Here is a 17,517-nt window from a genome sequence, read left to right as displayed (position 1 = left end):
TGGGAAGATTAGATGGATGCTGGAGTCTAAAGATGGGAGAAAATAAAAGTGTCTGTGTGGTGGGAAAGGACAACAATCACTAAGGTTAATTTTAATTTTATCTAAAATGACTGGTATTATTTGTATATCTGTTAATGACTAGACTCACCACATAAATGCCATGGCTGCTAGAGCAGGTCAGAGGTTGGGAATTCTGTGGCAGGTGTCTCACCTCCTGACTCCATTACCTACAAAGCACAAGTCAGGCATATGATGGAATACTTTCCACTTCTCTGAATGGGTACGGCTGCAACAACACTCAAGAGTCTCAGCATCATTCAGGACAAAGCTTGATCAGCAGTCCATTCACCATCTTACATCTCCGCTCCGTCCACCATTGGTGCACCATGGATGTGTGTGTACCATCTACAGGACGTACTGCAACAACTCACCAGACTTCTTTTACAGCACCTCTCAAACCTACAACCTCTACCACCAAGAAGGCCAAGAGCACCAGGCATATGGGAACACCACCACCTCCAAGTTCCCCTTCAAATCACAAACCACCCTGACTTGGACATATATCAATGTTCCTTCATCATCACTGCATCAAGATCCTGGAATCCCCCTCCCTAATAATACTATAGAACCTTCACCACATGGACTACAATGGTTCAAGAAGAAAGCTCACCACCAATGACAACTAAGAATGGGCAATACATGCTAGCCTTGCCAGCGACACCATATTCCAAAAATGAATAAAAAAACTTGTTAGCATAAATTTAAATAAATAAAACTTGTGCAGCGTAAGAAAAGGCTTACTTTTGTCATTTACTTTCTTTAAAAGTATATGTCAACTTAATAACATTTTTTTTAACCTTTTTCCTGTACAATTTCAATCTGATTTGTTTTCCTATGTCATGCTAGATCTGGGTGACGACTGTCAATCAAGCAGTGAAGGCTGGCACATTTTTCTGGCCTATGTAAGTCAATAGTTTTATTCAATCTCTTTCAACACTCACTGTATTGGTGTGTCAATAGGTAGCTTTAAATAAGCAAATTAAGCAAAGTTAAGTATTGTATCTGGATATCTGTTGGCTTTAGTGTTATTGTTGTTTTGTATTATTTTCTGTCTTGTTAATTTAACAGGGTCAGAAAAGCAATTTGTCTATTTTCAATCTTAATTGCACATTTGGAGCTGAATTTTACCCGCCCCTCGACGCCGCCGGTCCAGGCGCGGGGGCCAGTAAAATGCTGCGGGAAGAGACCTGCCTCGACCTGTGTCTTTGAGAAGGGCCCGCCACATATTACCGGCGATGGGAAGACCTCAGTGTGGCCTCCCCGCTGCCAGGCGGCGGGCCTTTCATCTCCATATTAAAATGAACCCTAATGACATTTAAATTAACTTACCTGCAGGTGGCGGCCATCCCATGCCGGTTTTATGACCTTTGTTTGGCCTTCGTGTGCCTTCGGAGCTCTGTATGGAGTTCCGGGCAAGAACGTGGTGGGAGGGGGGAGGAATAAAATTTTCAGGGTGGGAGTGGTGGAGGAGCAGGAAAAACACTTTTGATTGGATGTGGGGACGGTGGGAAGGAGGTGAAGGGCAAAAGATTGAAGGTTGGGGGGGGAGGTTCGGGTGTTTGAAAAAGCCAATTCGGGCAATTAAATGACTTTTGGGGGATTGGGGAGGGGTCTCCATAATACTTTATTTCATTTAATAAAGTCTAACACTGATACCTCTTTAAATGTTAAAAGTTTGCTAAAGGGCTTAGAGCCCTTTAAAAATGGCTCCATCGCCGGGGACGTGGAGGCCGCCCCCTCTATATTATCGGGTGGTGGATGCTCCGCCCCCGCTATTTAAAAGAGCCCCCGCAGTTAATATCGCGGGGGCCCTGGGCGGCGCATCCGCGCGGGATGCATGGTGTTTTTAGAGTGCGCTGCCACGAACTGCAGCGCATTCATAAAATTCAGCACATGTATTTTGCTGACATGCTGGGCTAAAACTCTGTTCATATAGTGATACATCAAAGTGGTGTTACCTAGATTCTAGACTACGTTGACTTCCTCGGGGCATACAACACCGCTGTCCGCTATCTGTGTGGCCTGTGGCACTGTGTGTCCCTGGGGAATCAGCATAATCTACATAGCACCGCTTTGAAGTGGCGCTATGCGATCAAATTTTTAGCCTTTTTTTTCACTTTCTCATGTGATTGCAATTTACTTTAGGTTATCTCTGTTATACTTCTCTGACTCTTTCATCCTCTCTAACTTGTCTGCTTTGCTGTCTGCCTATATTGTTTTGCTTGTCCTGTTTTCAGATGTTTACAATCACGTGCTCCATTTGCCACTGTTTTCTGTTACACACAAAGGACAGCGAGTCATCCTTGGCCACACTCTTGCATATTTAATGTCTATTTATTGTACTGGATATTTTTTCCAGTAATCCATTTGAAAGCTAGGATGTACAATATGCATTTTTTAAACTGGGTAAATCATATGCTATGTATTTTTTTCTGGTTGCAGTGTCATTCCCTATGAGCAAAGAGTATTCACAATACTTCAATGGTTGAACTTGCCAGACAATGAAAGGTAAATATTATTCAGTAGTCAGCACTCTAAAATTAACTAGTGTGGCCTGTTGCTTAATTATAACAATCTTTTTTAAAATGGAACCAAAAATAATGACGTTGCATCTTAAGAAACATAAAAATACCTGAGTAGCTGGTATTGTGCCCTTGTCACAAAGACTTAATATTGTGAACCTTTATATGAGCATAGAGTTAAACTTAGGTATAATAATCAGTTTTTCCAAATGAATTGATTGAACGTAACAAGATCCTCTCCTGTATGTCTGGGGAACATTCAATTTCCAAGCTCATTGGTGAAGAAAAGGGATGAAATCTGTGGTGCCAGGTCTCATCCACTTTAACATTGCCCAGAGATTTCCTGGGGATCCAGCTGAGCAGTGGTGAGGGGTTGGTTTGGAGGAGTTCAGAGTGCTTGAGCAGAGACCAGAAAGAGACATTGGTAAAATGAGGTGGACAGCAGTGGCACTCAGAAGATGCTAGTGGAAGTGCTTATGCCTTGCTCCTTACAGATTGGAGGACCTAAAAGAAGTAGGCAGCAAGCAAGAAAGGCACTTTTTTATACAGATCCCCAGTGGATCTTCAGGGCTGGAGGCCTTCTGGGTGCTGTTTTTCAACAGCAACCAGTGAGCACTACAGGTGGTGGCTATTTCTGCTGCTGTTTCCTGGGCACAGGTTAATCATCTGAGCTTGAAAATTCAGGCACCCTGAGGTCATGTCAGAGTCACTTATGATGTGGGTGCAGGTGTAGAGACGCGTATCTGACCTAACCTGTTATTTCTTCAGTGTTCTGCAACTAAAATATACAAGGTCTGCCACTACATGATAGGATTAAAAGTACTTTGAGATTGTTGCCATGAATAGTCAAAATAAAGTTTTAATAGTCAAAATAAAATCATATGGTCTGATTTTGAAACCTTCCTTTGCTCTTAAAAAATGTGCTTAGTTTTTATAACAAACTTTTGTCTGTCCTGTACATCATGACTGTAGAGCAATTAGTCAATTTACTTCATCCTCATTAATTTAGGTGTTTATTCCTTTCTAAATGAATATTTCTATTTATATTATTCATCAATCATGTTATGTAAAATCTCTCATCAAACACATTCTACCAAAAATATTTCTACCTAATTTAATTCTATCAAAATAAATTCAAATTAGTTCATCTTTTGGGGTTTCTTCTATCTGTTTTCTGGCCACAGCTCAAAGAACTACAGTTCCCAGATGCATTCCCCAACAAGGTCACCATAACTCACTGACTCCAGATTGCTCCATGCTTATTTTGTGGTCTGCTCCCTTTTCTCCTGTGATTGCCTTGTGCAGCCTTGTGAAAGCTACATGAAATTGGGGGGCTGGGCAAGAGTGGTGGGGAGCAAAGTGCTGCAGAAACAAACAGAAGAGTTAAAACAAAGAGAAAGTAAAAAGAAATGAGAGTGGAAATAAAGGAGCAGAAAGAGGAAACAAGAGAAATGGAGAAAATGAGAGTGAGGCACAACATGCCGAGAAGTTGAGAAAAAATGATACATGCACATGCAGGGGTCGTTCTCCAATAAACAGACTTCTGATTTTATTTCTATACTTAAGCAATGCTATGTCCCAGTAAATGGCTAGAGAACAATGTGTGTGTGAGAGAGAAAGAAAGAGAGAGACACGCACAGACCTCTTGAGGGGATGGGAGAGGTGGAGGCAGGGTTGATGGTGGTTACAGAGAAGGAGACAGGTATACTTCAGGAGCAACGGAAGGGAGAGAGGCAAGAGTGTGATCTTCTAAGGACCCAGTCAAGGCTGGAAGGCTAGACTGAGACCTTATTGGGGAATATGGGAGTGGAAGGGAAAGAGAAAGACACTTTTGAATGGGAGTGAGATGACGGAAGGACAGATACCTATTATTGTTGGGGGTGGAGAAAGAGAGCCAATGGAGGGGAGAAGACACTGTTTTATTGGGACTGCAGGAAGAGAGAGAGAAAATTTCTTGCGAGAGTGGCATCTTTAGCTGTGCTGGGAATAGGAGGGACACTTGCTGTGGACATATAAAACATTACAGATTAAATTTTATGGAGCTTCACTCCTGGTATGTAGCTTTGCTTAGTGCAACACAGATTAGATGCAAGCCCAATTTTGCCACACCTGATTTCCTGGTTTTAAAAATGACTGATTGATTAAAAGAAATGGGAGTGTGATGAGTCGGCCATGTTTATGCCCACACCCAGTTCTCCGTTATGTGCTCCTGCTAGAATTTACCTGAGCATCCTTTCACTCATTATGTACAGTGCCATGGAGGAGCTGTTCATCAATTTTTAAAAAGAACCCCCATAGATGGCTCAGAAAAATCAAAGCTTTTTTTATTTTATTGAGAGATCCTGGATAATCACAATAGTGAAACATTTGATTACATACCCCTAAGTAATCAACTTTGTATAAATAATTAATAAATATTTCTCATGTATCTGGCAAGATCCTCTTCTACATTAATAATTTGGATTTGAACAAGACCCAATTAGAGATCTGTACAATGAATAGCATGAATTTCATTTCCTTGGTTAAACAGTAGTTGAGATTAAAAGGAGCAAACAAAAATATTGCAATGCATGTTTGCTTTACTTAAAAAGTAATTACATAAAGACATTTACTGTTTTCTTGGAAGTTAGTTGGTTCCAACAAATTGCATTTTGGGAACAAAGTGTTGTAGTTAATTTCAAGGAAGGCTTTAAGCTTGCATGGCAGGTGTGGGGAAAGGTTAGATTTGAAACTAGAGAAGGAGAACAGGATTAATGAAGCTGTTGGAATAGCAGCAGAATGTTTAGTTAAATAAATAGTGAGAAAATATTGGCAGTGTAGAAAAAGAAAGAAGGTATTACATAGTGAGAGATTAAAGAAGGGGCAAGGGATATTAAAAAAAGAGACATCCAGAAAAAAGAATGACACTATTCCAGAAAATCAGAGACAGGATTGCACAATGTGTGAATGTACAAAGCTTTCAAAACAACATTGGTAAATTAGAGACATGAATGACTATAGAGGAAATACATAGTAACTACAATGGAGATGTGGCTTAGATTTAGACAGGACTGAGTGCATGATAGTCCTGATTATAACAGTTTCAGCAGAGATAAGTAGGGGTAAAAGCAGGGATAGGCACCAGCATGTTGCACCATGGCCATTTGACTCAGCCACAGACATGGGGGCAGTTAATCTGTATATAAAGTGTATAGCCAACCTAATGCCATCAAAATACAGTCCACTTTAAAACAGATTTATCCCTATAAATAAAGTAATTAAGCATACAAACATCAATGGGGAGCAGCACAACTGTATTAGCTAGCTAGCAAGTATGCAAAGGTCATCTGCACATTGGAGATTCTCCATTCCGTTAAGCAGTGAATGTTGATTGACTTTGTAATGATAAGTTGTGAATGGAGCTGGAAAGCAATTTGTTTCATTGACTTGAGAATATTGAGATAATGGAGGGTGTCCCTTCACATTTACGATATCCCATGTTGTGATGAGAAGCACCTATATATTGAAGGAATTAAAGGATGTCACTAAAGGTAGCCTAACTCAGAGACGGGTTTCAATCATTTATTGAAATGACAAAACTCTCTACATACAGCGTCACCAATAAAGCACATTTCTCTTGCATGCTTCTTGGGCTAAATCAGCTGGCTAAAGGTAGCTTCAAAGCCTGTAGATATGTTTGTTTCTCTCTGATCATTATCACTGTAAATATCAGATCACATAAACATGAAGTTACAGAACAAAGTCTAGTCTACATGAACCATCCTAGCAGTAACTGAGGAAATATTACCATGTCTATTAGGTAATAAATCCATTTTATATTTACAAGTTACATCAAATTGCCATGCCTTTTACAATAGGGCACTCAATCATTGGGTTGTTTTTGTGTAAGGTTTTATTTGGACATTTTTCAATGTAACCTTTATTTATGCACAGCTGCATCAGTTTGAGATATTTACCATTTAGCATTTAATAAGAGAGCAAGACTCAAAGTCGGAGCTACAGGTGACCATATTTAAATGTGTGGAAACCCATTAGCTCATTCCGAGCACAATAACATTCCCAATGTAATTAATATTAAACACTGTGTATGCCTTCTTGCAAATCTTTTGATCGAGCACTGATATTAACACTAGTACCGTGTTCCCCCCCATGCGAATGTCTAGAGCTGGGACCTGTTCTGGATCATTAGGTTTCCATTAAGAAAGTTGTTGATGAAATATCAGTCATGGGGAATTTTACATAAATTAATTGAGCATAAAAACACAGCATTAAACACCTCATTGTAACATTAAAACAAAAGAAAAGTAGTTAATTAAAATGGACTAAAGGCTATGAGTAATAAGCAACATCTATTCAAACGATAAATAAAGTTTAGTTTAGTTTCGAGATACAGCACTGAAACAGGCCCTTCGGCCCACCGAGTCTGTGCCGACCATCAACCACCCATTTATACTAATGCTACACTAATCCCATATTCCTACCACATCCCCACCTGTCCCTATATTTCCCTACCACCTACCTACACTAGGGACAATTGCTAATGGCCAATTTACCTATCAACCTGCAAGTCTTCGGCATGTGGGAGGAAACCGGAGCACCCGGAGGAAACCCACGCAAACACAGGGAGAACTTGCAAACTCCACACAGGCAGTACCCGGAATCGAACACGGGTCGCTGGAGCTGTGAGGCTGCGGTGCTAACCACTGCGCCACTGTGCCGCCAAGTTGTGACATGAATGTGTGGAATGAGAAATCCTTTCATCAGCTTTAGGCATCTTAACTAAAATTACCTTTTAAATTTGGAACTAGACTTAACTCCAGCGTTACTTATTAAATTTCTGATACCCTGTTTGAATGCTGACCAATTGAATTCTCTAATTCCAAGTAAAATGTAATGAGCCCACTGTGTCTGTGTTCATTCATAAATCATCAGAAATGCACTTGGTAGTTCCATGTGGAGCTGTTTGCTTCGAAATGTGGACTGCAGTTGCTATTGGGGCAAAATTCCCTCTGTTTAAAATCCCGGGGTGGGGGGGCGGGGGTGAGTGGAGAACCTACCAAGGAGGAGTGAGGAATATTGTGCTGTTAACAGACGCAATGATTGAATCCAGGTAGGGAGAGAACAGTCATTAACAGCAATGATCTCTGACGGTGCTGGGTCAAGACTGTTCCAATCTATGTGAGTCTAGCCTCCCTCCATAAATAGGGTAGAATGCAGTGATGAATTGCTGAAACTGACCAGGATGTAAATAACAACAAACTGTGTTTATATAATGCCTTTAACCTACTAGACTATCCCCAAGGTGCTTCACAGGACTGTTAAACGGTTGTATTCTAATACTTGCACAGTGGAATCCAAGGTAAAAATGGGCACAATGTGAGAAATGGAAACATTTCAAACTGTTCATAGGCAAGCTTTGGACAAGACATTTCAAATTACCACAGACTTTAACCTTTTTACCACGGACAGTGGCATCCGTGTATGGACACGTAGTCAACTAGTGGGTAGAAGTGGAATAGGTAACTGTGTTAGTGAACAATTGTACCACAGAGCTAGAATGCAAGGATGTCCTGGAAGCTTGTTAAGAAACAGGAAGGATAGTAGTACAATGTTTGGTGTGTGTTATAGGTCACCAAACAGTTGAGATGAGATTGGGTGAGAGATCTAAAGATAGTTCATGCTGATATGTAATAAAAAAAAGGGGGAAATAATAGTGATTTTAATTATTCCAAGGCAATGCATTTGGTCAACATGGGGAATACTTTTATGATGCATCCGAGATTTCATAGATCAGTATGTTTCTAGCCCATCAAAGACAGAAACATTGCTTGATCTAGTTCTGGGGAATGAAGTAGAGTGTAAATAATTGCTTTGACAGTAGGGAAATAATTGGGGAATAGTGACTGCAGCATAGTTATCTACAATGTAAAAAAAGAAAATAATAGTGCAGTGTCAAAGATAAGAGTGCTGGACTGGAAAAAGTTGAAGTTCAGTGAGATTACAAGGGATCTAGCTCAAATTAGCTGAACAAAAAAGTTAGCAATGGGTTGAAGGACCAGCAGTAGGAAATATCCAGAAATGAGATGGATAGAATATAAAATCAAATATTCCTGTAAGGTGAAAAGGGAATGCATCAAAGAATAGAGTTCCATGGATAGAGAGTATAAAACTAAACTGAATAGTATTAATGAACATCATGAGATATGTAAAAAGTGTAGTGAGGAGTTGAAAAAGAAGTTTTGAAAGTTAAAATGGTATATGAGAAAAGGCAAAGAGACAATACAAAAGGAAATTGTTATAAGGAAGGACTGAGATACCAGGACTATTTATTCCAGTAAAAAAGGCTAAAAGGAGATTTAATAGAGGGTTTTTAATTAATACTATGCTTGAGTTTGATAGAATGGGAAAGATATTTCCTCTGGTTGGGGAGTCAATGATGAAGGTTCATCAATTTAAAATGAAAACTAATAGATCAGCAGCAGGTTTAGGAGAAATTTCTTTACACGTAGGGTTATTGAAGTATGGAGTACTTTGTCACTAGGAGTGGTTGAGGCAGACATCATAGCATTCTTTAAGGGAGAATTGGATAAATATTTGAAGCAGAGAGAGATATTTGGCTACTGGGAGACAGTGTGTCGGTTGGGTTAGTTTTGGATTGGTCTAGCAAACAGCCTGCACAGACATGAAGAACTGAATAACCTTTTTCTGCCCTGTAAAATATTTTTGATTCTATAGTTCTAACTCAAACTTTGTAGGAACATTTTTTGAAATTAACATGATTTTTGTCACCATCTCTTCTTGGTCACTTAACTGTTATCAATTCCCATAAAGTGGAAATGCTGATAACTCACCTACCTTACAATGCTGCTGTCATCAATGTTGTTGCTGTAAACAATGGCAACATAAGCAGAGCAAACTTAGCACTGGAGGCGACCATGTGATCTTGACACCAGGGGCAGAATTTCAGTTCTGGGGTCAGAACTCCAACAACACGATGATTTGCGAGTCCCAACCCCGCACCGCTGCAGCAACGCACATGTGATGCAAGTTTAATTTGCAAATTACTTAATTGGCCCAGAATCATGTTTATCACCCAATTAGCGGCGCGGGATGGGGAAATGAGGTGGCAGCAACTGGCCCGATTTTAAAGGCAGGAATCAGCCATTGTTGAGGTTGCCATTTGCCCAAAAAATGGATGGAGGGCCCAGAGGGCATTGGGTAGGGAGGGTCCCTGTGCCAGGGCAGCCCTCCCCTGATTTTCTAACGCCTCACTGGAGTTGCTGCTGGAAGTGGCAACTGAGCACACAAACATCCTATTCCCTGCCAGTGGCAACATAAAGCCTGCAAAGGTCACCAAGAGGGCATGGCTGGAGGTGGCACACGAAGTCAGCAGCAGAGAAGCAGTGAGGAGGAACTGGGTGCAGTGCCCGAAGTGTTTCAATGACCTTATCACGACTGAAAAAGGTGAGTCCAAAGAAAATACCAGATGGAATGCCTTCTATTCTGCAGTTACCAGAGTGCAAAAGAGAGGGGCACCTTTAGGGCAAATAGCGTTCTCTTGACCATGGGAAAGATGTGTGCTCAGCAGCCTTGATGACCCATAAACATGGGTCAGAACCCTAGTGCTGTTGGACAAAAGGCTGGAGTGTGGACTGCAGCAGCGTATACAAATGGAAAGCTGCAAGTGGTAAGGGAGAGAGGCATTGTATTAATGGCATTTTTCTTCACATTGCAGGCCAAACGGGAGTTGAGCACCAGGGAGAAGGATGGCAGGGTTCCCCAGCTTGCCGTGCTGATGCACTTTGAGAAGTTGGCCTTTGATGTGGCCAGAGTGTCAAGCCACATGGACGCTGGGGACAGAGAAACAGGAATCTGTCACAGACAAGGTGAAAATATCTCAACATTTGCAGATTCAGGGGATGCATTGCAGTGCTTCTCGTGCAACAAGTTATCAATGCACAAGGGCTCATCTCATTAATTTAAGTAGTAGAGGCATCTGTTGACTGTCCTGATCTCTTTTCACCATCTTCTCCTATGTCTCCCACAGGGTCAGCTGCAGAGGGGCAGGAGTCCACACTACGACAACAGGTTCCCAAGGAGTCAGAGGAGGAAGACGCTTTGGAGCCTGCACCATCACATCTTACAAGCACACCGTCCACCAGCACAGATACTTTCACCTCGGTGGGTCCTCATGTGATATTAGAAAGGGTGGCACAGGGCAAAGCGCATGCCACGTCAGAGCTGGAGGATTGGGGGGCGGCAGAGTCAGCTGTGGGCAGTCCCCCACGGAGGATGGAGGGTAGGTGCAGCCCTGCTCAACAGGGTAGAGTTGCAGTGCCTTGTGAATCACAAAACAGGTGGCTGTACCTGGAGAATCAGTATGAGATGTGTGCCCACATGTCGGAATTACCTGAGGCTCTGTGGAGTCACGGGATGAAAATGGAGAGGTCTATTCATCTCATGTGCTCCATAATGACTCAGTGCTTTGAGCATGCGAGCTCCTCCATTGAGAGGGTGGCCAACCTCTTGGACAGCCAAATGTGGCATCTTCAGAATGGATACAGGAATAGCACATTGACATGCACAGAATGCATGCCACAGTCAACAGCACTGACCGGTCTGTGACGCAAATGGCGCAAAGAGACATGGAGTGGATGCCAGCTGTGCCTTAGCTAGTGGTTCCCTCCACCGATCAAGGGCGCCATGAAAGGGCTGAGGAGGTGACAGATGGTGATGAAGGGGCCATCTTGAAGGGGCTCTATCATTCTCATCCACCCCCGAGGCCCCTCTGACGGATGAAGCATCTCTGAAGTCACGCTCTGTGACAGAGGCTGCCCCTGCAGCACTGCTGGTGCAGCAGCCTTTGGAGGTGCACCCCTGGCACTTCCATATCGAGGCCAATTGCCAGGAGCATCTCAGTCCCAGGCAGGCACTAGTGGCAGCCTGCATCCACCACATCCTCAGCCTCGGGGGAGGCACTTGTAGGCGTAGCCATCAGTGGAGGCCACTGAGTTGGTGATGCCACTTTGTGGGTCACTTGGGTGTTTCTGATGTAAATAATTGTGAAATATTAAGCGATAAAGCATTAGGAAAGTTGTTGCACTAATGCTGACTTGTGTGTTTCCATTTCATGTTGGTGAGGAGCAGGAGAATGGGAAGTGAGGGTTGGCAAAGCGATGGAGTGTGCTGGTGAAGATTGTGTAAGCTGGAGACTCTGGAGCCTCCCTGCCCCTCCTTCCTCACCTCTTTGTCCCCGTTGACCAAGGGTCTGTCTTTGCTTTAGCAGATGCTGCTCTTCATCACTGGCTGGAGCAAGCTTGGAGAAGCTTGATCTAATTTCCTCTAATACCCTTCCTTCGTTGGCAACGGAATGAAGGAGCCGTTCCCCCTCCCCGCTCCTCCCCTCTGTCCCCTATCCCGGCTCCCCATAAATTCTCTTGTCCAGCGTGTAGAGGTGTAAAAGATGATTCTTCTTAATGAACACAACTGGTTGCCTGTGAATGAGGGACTTCTCTCAGCTTTCTCTTTTCAATACTACCTCTTGCTTCTGTCCTGCCATTCCAGCTCACTCCCCGCTGTGTCACTGCCTCCTCCTCTCTCGTGGTTCCAGTGGTGCACTGAACCCACACCTCAGAAAGAAAGTCCTAAACTGGCCCTTTAACAAGCTTGCTAATAGGGGTAAGTGGTCATTTACCCAGAGTGGGCGGGTTGTCACTTCCTGCTCCTGCCGCTGCCTTTTAAACTAGGCGGGTTTAAGTGACCACCTGTCCCCTTTCCCATTCTCATGAACAAATCAAAGTCCCACCCCAGAAGACTGAATGGTCCAACTTTTCTGCATTGCGTGGCCTGTCCAGGCTTTCCTCAGCCATAGAAGAAGGTAGAGTGTGGAACCCACTCAAAAATAACGCCACACACTGAAACTCGTACAGACATGGGTTTCTTTTTTGTTGCTTTGGCTCCTGTTAGAATCTGACCTGCAATATACATTCCATAGCACCCAGAACATAAGGTATTGCGGAAACACTTCCTAAAGTGATTCTGTGATACTAATGCTCCACAAGTTAGAAGACCTTAAATATTAATCAATGCAATTCATTTATTAGTTCCAGTGTTTATAGTAACAAGTAACGCTCCTCACCACCATCTCACAAAATGGCTGAGTTGGTTAGTGGGATCAAACAGGGGGTTCCCGTAAGTAACTTCTGTTGTTTGTCTAGGTTTATCTCTATATAATGCAATATGTTAACGTGTGGACTAACTGATTTAGTGGTAGCCACGTAGAGAAAGATCTTTCCCACTGAAATATGTTTTCAGACCCTTTGTGAAGCAACCTTGTAAATGAGTTTGGGAAGATATTTAGTGAAAACATCTTCACATTCTAAAGGATCATGTTTATGACTTTGCTAGAAATAGTGAACAGAAAAATCTTCATTAACATGTTAAAGTATTTTGCTACATACAATGGCCAGGAGCATTTTTGCCCCCATATTTGCTAGAACTTTGAATTTCTTATCCTCTTTCAAGGGCTGTGCTTGTATTATAATAATGATTTGATAATATTTCTCATCTGATTATGTTCTTCCTCAGGATATGTGCACTTTTTGCCTTGATATACGGAAAATTATTTTTCAGTATCGTACTTTTGTTGCACTATTTTGTCTAGTTACTAATGCAAATAAAAATAGTCTCAATTTCATGGATGAAATGATTACCTTTGCATTAATTTCTCCCCTGTGTAAATCCCTAACTACTCACCCAACAAACATCTAATGATAAAAAACCAGAACATTTTGGAAATATGCAACAGCTTAGCATTTATAAAGGGGACTAGCAGAACATGATCTTTTATGTGTTTCTCCTGTTCTGATGAAGGTTTCCTTTGGGTACCTGATGCTGACAAGGACTCCTCAAAGGGGAACGGTGCCAACACTTGCAGGGAGTGTATCAGTATTTGCAGGGGTTCTCCAATGAAAGTATTTGGAAGCCCCTGATTTAGGGCAAGTGGAACAAAGATGAAAAGTATGTGCACTGGGTGGGGAATTTGAATATATATTGATAAATGTTGTTCGTATGACAATGGTAAGTGGCTTGTATTCTTTTGAAGACCGATTTATTACAATGCAAAGAAATATGCACGCTTACATGCGTTTTTTTTCTCTGAGGTGGGGACAGAGAGCTAAGGTAGAATGTTAGCTAAGAAATCAATAGCTGGATGAGTGAGGTGAATGTAAATTGAAATAGCCAAGATTTGGCAGAAAGTCCTCTCATAAAGAAAATGGAACCAGATATTCCTGAGAGCCTAATTCAACAAACAAAAATACTCAGTCTTAACATTTGCTTCCATTTTAGGCCCTATGTCTATGCTTTCTACTCAGAGCAGCCAGATGGTTACGGTCACAGATATGGACCATCCAGCTCAGAGGTTAGTAAAGCATGTTAGTACTAAGCTGGGGCACTGATAGAGTCTAACCTTTCCATATGTGCAACACCTGTTGCTGGTGCTGCTGATGGAAATTAACTGCTAATGTCAACCAGATGTTGCTGCTTTTTTTTTTTGAAAAAGCCTTTTTGTTCTTGCTTGTTCTCTGGTGGATTTCCAAAGGTCCAGATTGTGCAAAAAGATAATAAGCTGAAATAAATACAGAAAGTTCTGAAAGTTGCCGAACATGGACGTCAGTTTGAGAATGATCTAATGATAAAGCAATAATGGTTCTGAATTTGTCAAAATAACTAACTTTTTAAACAAAATCTCCTATACAATGCAATAAACTGCCCCTCTTATGATTAAATATTGTGCTATATTTTTGTAACATGTTTGATGGATCTTGTTTTATTTATTGCTTACCAGGCCAAGAAAGACTATTAATTAAGGACAGTAGGGATTCATACTACTTTAGAATAGGTGAGGATTTTCAACTGCTGGCCATCCATTTCTCACCTGAAAAACAGGCAGGCAGCAATTGAAAATTGGGGGTGGGGGCAGCACCCCAGCCAACCCATTGGCTGATGCATTTTTCAGGTGAACCTTTTTTTTTCCTTACAAAAAGTTATAAAAATTGAAGTGGCTAGCACCTATCAAATTAGCTCCACGTGTACATAGAACATAGAACATAGAACATAGAACATAGAACATACAGCACAGAACAGGCCCTTCGGCCCACAATGTTGTGCCGATCCTTTGTCCTCTGTCAAGGACAATTTAATCTATACCCCATCATTCTCCTTTATCCATATACCTATCCAAAAGCCTTTTGAAAGTACATTTGCTAAGATTGGATGTGAACGCTATATAAGAATGAAAGAAAAAAATGTGCATTTATAAAATACTATTCATGTCCTCAGGACATACCAAATAACTTCAAAACCAATGAAGTACTTTCTGAAGTGTAGACCCTGTTGTAATCTAGGCAATTTCTGCACAAGATTCCATAAACAACAATGAGGTAAATGACCAGAGAATCCAGTTATTGATTGAGGAAAAAATGTTGACCAGGCCACTAGGAGAACTTTTCCATTCTTCTTTGAACATGCTATGGGATTTTTTTCCATCCACCTCAGAGGGCAGATGGGCAGTGCAGTACTGAGGGAGTGCTGCACTTTTTGAGATACCATCTTTGAATGCCTATTCAAGTAGATGTAATAGATTCTATGACAACATTAGGAGATGCATTCTCCCATAATAATTTCCCTACAACAGTGACTACATTTCAAAAGTAATTTGTTGGCTGTGAAGCCCTTGGGGACAGAGAGTTAGAGAGAATGTAACCATCTCCCCTTGACATGCAATGGCATTATGATCGCTGAATCCCCCAATATCAACATCCTGGGGGTTACCATTGACCAGAAACTGAACTGGAGTAGCCATATAAATACTGTGGCTACATGAATAGGTCAGAGGCTAGGAATCCTGAGGCAAGTAATTCACCTCTTGACTCCCCAAAGTCTGTCCACCATCTACACGGCACAAGTCAGGAGTGTGATGGAATACTCTCCACTTGCCTGGATGGGTGCAGCTCCAACAACACTCAAGAAGTTCAACACCATCCAGGACAAAGCAGCCTGCTTGATTGGCACCCCATCCACACACATTCACTCCCTCCACCACCAATGCACAGTGGCAGCAGTGTGTATCATCTACCAAGATGCACTACAGCAATGCACCAAAGCTACTCAAACAGCACCTTCCAAACCCTCAATCTCTACCATCTAGAAGGACAAGGACAGCAGATGCATGGGAACGCCACCACTTGTAAGTTCCCCTCCAAGCCACACACCATCCTGACTTGGAACTATATCGCCATTCCTTCACTGTCGCTGGGTCAAAATCCTGGAACTCCCTTCCTAACAGCACTGTTGGTATATCTACCCCACATGGACTGCAGCGGTTCAAGAAGGCAGCTCACCACCACCTTCTCAAGGGCAATTAGGGATGGGCAATAAATGCTGGCCTAGTCAGCGACGCCCACATCCCATGAATGAATAAAACAAACATGGGGTCATGAGAGGTGCTATGTAAATACAAAGGGGTGAAATTGATCTTAACCCAGAAGCACAAAACAGACTCATGTGGTCTTTGTTATTGAGTTCATTCAAAAAGCGATGAATTCATGAAACGCTCTGTCTGTGTCTCCGCGCGCTGAGATTCAAAAGAGGAAAAAACTTACAGTGACATCATGGGAAATCTGCAAGGTGATTGGTTGGATAAGTAACAGCTGTTAGTGTATTTAAATACCTTAAAAAAAGGAACGTTTTTTTGAAAAAAACCTACCATATAAGTGATACGGTGAGTACTGCTAAAGTATGTTTTTTTAAATTAGTGTAATTTATTAAGGACTTTAGATCGGTATTGTTTGGAGTAGAACAAGGCCCCTACTGTAATTAGTATTTTTATAGGGAGTAACTAAGTAATCTAAAGGTAAGTCATGGCAGGAGAGCTCGCACCCATGATATGCTCCTCCTGTGTTAGGTGGGAAATCAGGGATGCTTCCAGTATCCCTGATGACCTTGTGTGCAGGAAGTGTATCCATCTGCAGCTACTGGCTACCCGCATTATGGAGCTGGAGCTACGGGTGGATTCACTGTGGAGTATCCGCGATGCTGAGGACATCGTGGATAGCATGTTTAGTGAGGTGGTCACACCGCAGGTAATGGCTGCACAGGTAGAAAAGGGATGGGTGACCACCAGGCGGAGTAGTAGGTGCAGGCAGGTAGTGCAAGAGTCCCCTGTGGCCATCCCCCTCTCAAACAGATATATCACTTTGAATACTGTTGGGGGGTTGACCTTCCAGGGGAAAGCAGCAACGGACAAGTTCATGGCACCACGGATGGCTCTGCTGCACAGCAGGGGAAGAAAAAGACTGGGAGAGCCATAGTGATAGGAGATTCAATTGTAAGGGGAACAGACGGGCATTTCTGTGGCCGCAAACGAGACTCCAGGATGGTATGTTGCCTCCCTGGTGCTAGGGTCAAAGATGTCTCGGAGTAGCTGAAGGACATTCTGAAGGGGGAGGGTGAACAGCCAGTGATCGTAGTACATGTCGGTACCAACGACAGAGGTAGAAAAAGGGATGAGGTCCTGCGAGATGAATTTAAGGAGTTATGAGCTAAATTAAAAAGCAGGACCTCAAAGGTAATAATCTCAGGATTACTTCCTGTGCCATGTGTTAGTGAGCATAGGAACAGGAGAATAGACCAGATGAATGCGTGGCTGGAGAAATGGTGCAGGAGGGAGGGATTTAGATTCCTGGGACATCGGGACCGGTTCTGGGGAAGGTGGTACCTGTACAAGCGGGACGGGTTACACCCAGGCAGGACCGGAACCGATGTCCTTGCAGGGGCGTTTGCTAGTGCTGTTGGGGAAGATTTAAACTAGAATGGCAGGGGGATGGGAACCTGAGTGGGGGAACTGAGAAGGAGGAAACAAGGATAGAAACGA

The 17,517-nt window shown here is 42.5% G+C and overlaps 1 protein-coding gene across 1 annotated transcript in view; it reads left to right on the top strand.

The window, feature by feature from the left end:
- enpp2 (ectonucleotide pyrophosphatase/phosphodiesterase 2) overlaps positions 1-17,517 on the top strand; it is a 115,604-nt gene that overhangs the window by 35,953 nt on the left and 62,134 nt on the right. The window contains exons 10-12 of the mRNA XM_068032197.1: positions 907-962; positions 2,503-2,568; positions 13,932-14,004. Coding sequence (XP_067888298.1) covers positions 907-962; positions 2,503-2,568; positions 13,932-14,004 — 195 coding nt within the window. The remainder of the gene's footprint in view (positions 1-906; positions 963-2,502; positions 2,569-13,931; positions 14,005-17,517) is intronic.

Source organism: Heterodontus francisci, chromosome 5 (assembly GCF_036365525.1).
Source record: "Heterodontus francisci isolate sHetFra1 chromosome 5, sHetFra1.hap1, whole genome shotgun sequence".
Classification (NCBI taxonomy): domain Eukaryota; kingdom Metazoa; phylum Chordata; class Chondrichthyes; order Heterodontiformes; family Heterodontidae; genus Heterodontus; species Heterodontus francisci.
Note: the sequence above shows the minus strand (reverse complement) of the source record. Positions and strands in the feature narration are given on the sequence as shown.